General features: G+C 45.4%; 1 protein-coding gene across 1 annotated transcript; it reads left to right on the forward strand.

Moving 5' to 3' along the window:
• The first annotated feature begins 846 nt into the window (after nucleotides 1-846).
• On the forward strand, nucleotides 847-2,465 carry LOC113887366 (protein BEX2-like). The gene is made up of 3 exons (XM_027534468.1): nucleotides 847-973; nucleotides 1,417-1,494; nucleotides 1,830-2,465. The coding sequence occupies exon 3, from the start codon at nucleotides 1,835-1,837 to the stop codon at nucleotides 2,219-2,221; it is 387 nt and encodes a 128-aa protein (XP_027390269.1). The 5' UTR covers nucleotides 847-973; nucleotides 1,417-1,494; nucleotides 1,830-1,834; the 3' UTR covers nucleotides 2,222-2,465.
• The last annotated feature ends 3,008 nt before the right edge of the window (nucleotides 2,466-5,473 follow it).

Below are 5,473 nucleotides of genomic sequence, written 5' to 3' on the forward strand. Positions count from 1 at the left end.
CTGCTAAATTAAATTCTTAGTTCTATAGTAGGTTTATTGTAGATGCCTCAGGAATTTATCAACATGATCATGCGACTTGCAAACAGACATACTTACTGCCTTTTGAATCAGAAATTTGTGACGGAGTTTCTACTGTTCTTTTATTTCTGAGAAACAAACAAGGCTGTACTGCGCCACAAACTTATTGGCTCACTTCATGGAAGGGACCCTCACAAGAGGAACCATCAGCTGCCCTGTCCTTTCCCAAGTTCTAAAAATGTAGCTGCCTGTAAAGTCTATATTTATATGACGACTTAGCAGAAGAAACAGGTGTTTGATTTCTTTTCCCCAAACTTTAACCCTTTTCCAAATAAAAACAACGATTTTAAAAAGCACACTGACTCCTGTTTAAAATAAAGGGAACCAAACAGAGATATTAAGAATTTTTCAAAATCCAGGCTCCTAGGCTCTTTTCCGGACCTATTTCTTCTATCCGTTTTAGTGGCGGAAAAGAAAGACTGGAAGCAAAGACAGCAGGTGGAAGGAGTGTCCTGGGAACAAGAGGGAAAACCCAAGTCCTCAGAAGAGAAGTGGGCATGGCCATCAGCCCTCTGGGAAGGTACTACCCTTCCGAGGCCAGAAGAGAAAGACCCAGGAATACATAAAGAAAGGAGAGCTCTGAGGCCGGCTTCTGGATAAGTGTCACGGGACCGGGGGGTGGGTGGGGCGGGTAAGAGTGGGGTGCAAGGGGAGGTGTCCCCGCGGGGCTCCGGCTCTGCGAGACCCCCGGCTCGGGGTAGGAGGGGCGGGGTGAGGGCGTGGCCTTCCGCGGTGACACATGCCCCACGTGACCGGGTGGCACAGAGTCTTGCACGCCCAGCTCTTGCGTCAGACCCGACGGTCACCCTCTTGCTTCTTGGTACCTGCTCCGCCTGGCACTGAGGGGAGTGCGGGCCGGGGCGGCCCCCAATAGTGGCAGGCGCGAGGGGAGCAGGTAAGGGACCCGGAGTGGGGTCTGCAAAGGTGGCGTGGGCGAGCGGACGCGGCCTACGGACCCTTCCTCTGGGGTCCTGTTGCCCCAGAGCGGAGACTGCAGCTCCCACACCCCCCGCGGCCCAGCATTTGGCAGCCGAAAGCGGCAGGCCTTCCAGGCGGCTGTGGTGGAGGGCGGGCCGGGAGACCTTGGGGCAACAGCCCCTTGCGAACACCTGCCTCTAGCACCATAGCAAGCTTTTCCCACAGCCCCGCCCCACCCCCGATCTTCCTGGGGTGGAAAAAATGGTGGTCGATGCGGGGTGTGGGGGCTGGGAAGGGGGCGGCCGAGCGTGGGAGCGGGGCACACTGGGTGGGGGCGGCTGGGGGTAGGGGACCCGGGGCCGGGAAGGGGCCGAGCGCCCGGCTGCAGCAGGCCCCTGCCCCCACCCCGATCCTCTGCAGGTCTGCGAGTCGAAGTGTTGCAGCGGCACACTTGCAGCAAGAATCGGGAGGAGCAGGAGACAGCAAGGATAGGCCCAGGTCGGTGCGAGGGACAGTTGGGCGGTGGGGGGAACGTGGGGAAAACCCTAAGACTCCAAATGCTCCCTGCAACCCCGTCCTCCATTTTGGTGCCTGCAGAGACCTGGGCCTGGATCGGCAGGGAAAATGGTGGGTTGGGGCGCAGGAGGTGGGGAGTGCTCGGACTGGGGGCCCCCTAGAGGGCGTAGGAGGCCTCTCAGGTGGGAAAAGGAAAATTTGCAAAGCCTTTGACCACCAGGACTGGGAATCTTGAGAGGTGCGTAGTAGGGCCTCTGTCCTCGGTGCTGATCATTTCACCCAGAAAATAGTCCCTTGTTGCGTCTTTTGTCTCCTAGGAGCAATGGCGTCCAAAGAGGAACAAGCAGTAAAAAATCGCAACATGAAAGATGCCAACCAGGAGAATGAAAAAAAAGATGGAAAGGATCAAGATGCTAATAAAAGAGAACCTATGGCCCTCCTTTCGGGTGCTAGTGAATATTATGTACCTAGAGGAAATCGTAGGCGGTTCCGTGTTAGGCAGCCCATCCTGCATTATAGATGGGACGTGACTCAGAGGCTTGGCGAGCCACAGGCAAGGATGAGAGAAGAGAATATGGAAAGGATTGGGGAGGAGGTGAGGCAGCTGATGGAAAAGCTGAGGGAAAAGCAGTTGAGTCATAGTCTGCGGGCAGTTAGCACTGACCCCCCTTACCATGAGCATCATGATGAGTTTTGCCTTATGCCTTGAATCCTGATGTTTTCCCTGAAGTTAGTAGACACTTACTTCCTAAACTTAGATGTTCTTGACTTACCTTTGTTGTAAAGGTTTTGGTGTTAAACTTGTTTCTTGCGCGTTTCCTATTACCAGCTTCTAACTGAATGTTCTGTTTTTGACCCAATCTATAAGTTTCTGTCAGCAGGAAGGTTTTAACTGTTGCATGGAGAAATGTTCGTTATATATTGTGAAGTTAATAAAGCAGTTTAAAAAAGCATTTTGTTTTTTTTTCCCTTAAAATCGTATATGTTTTATATATGAACACACCATCTAAGAATATATAAAGTAAAAGTATCTCTTTATGGTAGAACTATGAATAATTTTAATTTTCTTATCTCTACTTTCTCCCTCTTTTTTTGTTTGTCTGCATTGGAAAATTCCCAAATGATGCTGATTGGAGTACTAGATCTTACCTTTTCAGTATCACATTCACAGATAATTTCTTATATTTTTCACAGAAATGGAAAGCCATGTTCATTGTCTATCAGATTTATCAATTTAGAACTGTCAGAGGGCATCCTCATCTTAAAGATTAGAGGTCCTGGTGACCCACATGTTACACCCTCTGTGTACTTAATTTTTTATTTTTGGCTATGTTTTGCATCTTGTGGGATCTTAGTTCCCTGACCATAGATAGATTGAACTAGGGCTGCAGCAGTGAAAGTGCCAAGTCCTAACCACTGGACTGCCAGGAAACTCCCTCCATTTTCTCAGTTTTCAAAACAATACATATTAAGGAAAGAGCATGTTGACCACTTGATGAAAGTTAATGCGAGCACTTTTAAGTACTTGTGACAAAATCTTGTTTTTAGCTTACTTCAATCTCTTATTTAGAATTATAAACCTAATAACAATGAGACATACCTCTTTAAAAATCATAATGTTTCTCAGCAAGATGAATATAATAATCACCTCCCAAGCCTTTTGTGTGCACTTGATGAGGCAATAAGTCTGTAAGCTTTCTTTAAGCTCTTAACTGCCGCTGGGAGATGCATGACCCAACCCTTTAGATATTACCTTCAGTTATGTGAGGGACGTTCCCAAAGCCTAGTTGTCCCGGTACTCACAAACAAGTTCAATAGGCTAAAGGGTAAGTGGGTACTTCCATTCCTCTGCTGTTGTACCCCATTGCCACCTTCTTCCCAGGTTGTTGATGTTCAGGAGTCCTTAAGGTGAGAAAGTCCTACTATGTCTCTGGAATTCTGAATGAATTGAATCCTCACTCTGTTCTATAAACTGTGCATAAATCCCTTCTCCCTGTTATGCTTCCTGGAAAGACCCTGTCTTTCCCAAGTGCCTTCCCAAGAATCTCCCTGTTTATGATATTATGCAAGATGTGTGAGGGGACAGCTCACTTAACAATCTGAGAAATCCTCACATCACCCTCGTGAAACCTATGAAAGTAAAAAATTATCCTATAATGAGTCCACGGGGTCACAAAGAGTCAGACATGACTAAGTGAACAACAATATTGAGTTAGATGCCAGGAGATCATGTCAGTGAATTCAGTAGATACCCAAATGTGGAGTTCTTTATGAGAAGATTGACTGGAGGACTATTGGGTTAGTGTCCCAAAAGAAAATGAAGTTGCCATGCAGTTTGCTAAGTAGGTGAAATACATATTATGTATGAAGAGAGTCTTCTGTGGAAATAAACTTAGAAGTTAGGATTCTAGAATAGAAGTTGGCAAACCACAGCCCATGAGCCAAATTTAGCTGCCTGCTTTTTTTTTTTTTTTTTTTGGCCAATGAGCTTAGAATAAATTTTACATTTTTTAGTGGTTGAAAAAACATTTTGTGACATGTAAAAATTATATGAATCCATAAAGCTTTATTGGAATACAGACATATTTATTTATATATTATCTATGGTTGGTTTTGGCTTACAGTGGCAGAAGTGAGTAGTTGTGAAGAGATGGTATGGCCCACTTGTAAAGCCTGTGTACTTATTTGACCCTAATAGAGAAAGTTTGGTTGGTTGTTGCCTAAGCTTCTTACATGGAGCCTAACCACTCACATACTACACCATTAGATGCCCTTTCAGATCCAAACACTCTGTTAAGAGCCAAGGGAAGGTGGTTAACAGCATTCTGTCCAGAGACTAGAATCCTAAACTCATCCTTTTCTGAGGCTGACAGGACACCTTGGATCTACCTATACACAAAGAGATGTACACCTATACACCTATACCCCTCTGCTCTAGAATATAGCATTACAATAGAACTTCCAAATCCAAAGGGGAAAGTGGCTAGGCAGGTGAAAATGGTGTGTAACACAGCAAACCCCAGACATCATGAATCAGATGCCTAATCAATTTCAAAGCCCTTCCTCCTCCAGGTGCTTGAGACACAAGGTATATTCATATGAGACAGAAATTTATAAAGAGAAAGGCTAAAGTTGAAAAGACAGGAAAACAAATGAACAGAGAGGCTTATGCCCATCAGACTTGTCACTCTTTTTCTTCTTCTTTTTAAACTGTATTTTTTGGCCACACCTTGCCACATTAGGGTCTTAGTTTTCCCAACCAGGAATTGGACCCACACCGCCTGTGGTGGAAGCACAGAGTATTAACCACTGAACTGTCGGGTAAGTCTCTTAGACTTATCAGTCTTGATTGCCAATGTTTGCACCAACTTCTATGGAAAACAGAAGCATTCTGGCTTTCTTGGCCTAAGGATATTCAGCATTTCCTTCATGAAGAGAAATTGGAAGTTCACATGTGAGTGAATTTATAGTATATTTTGATAGAAGGTTAGACATGCATATACCCCCAAAACTGTACGTCTCTTTGTATATAGGTAGATCCAAGGTGCTCTGTCAACCTCAGAGAAGGATGAAAAGGATTCTAGTCTCTGGACAGAATGCTTTCTGTTAACCACCTTCCCTTAGCTCTTAACTGTTTGGATCTGAAACGGCATCTAATGGTGTAGTATGTGAGTGGTCAGGCTCCATGTAAGATGCTCAGGCAACAAACAACCAGCAGAAAGTGACCAAAAGACAATAAGGAAACTGGGCATGAAGTTCCCTTGAAGGGAACATTCATATCTAAGACCTGGCTGTATTTGCCTGTTGACATCATTTCTATGTGGCGAGCTTCCTTTTCTCCCTCAGTGGCCATTCTTCACAAAAGGGATAGACAAATTCTTCTCATAAATACCTAAAAAATCTAGCAAAGAGAAGACAGTGAGATTAGAGGGTGTGCCCTTTGTTATCAAAGAAAAGGGTG

The sequence above is a fragment of the Bos indicus x Bos taurus genome, chromosome X (genome assembly GCF_003369695.1).
Source record: "Bos indicus x Bos taurus breed Angus x Brahman F1 hybrid chromosome X, Bos_hybrid_MaternalHap_v2.0, whole genome shotgun sequence".
Classification (NCBI taxonomy): Eukaryota; Metazoa; Chordata; class Mammalia; order Artiodactyla; family Bovidae; genus Bos; species Bos indicus x Bos taurus.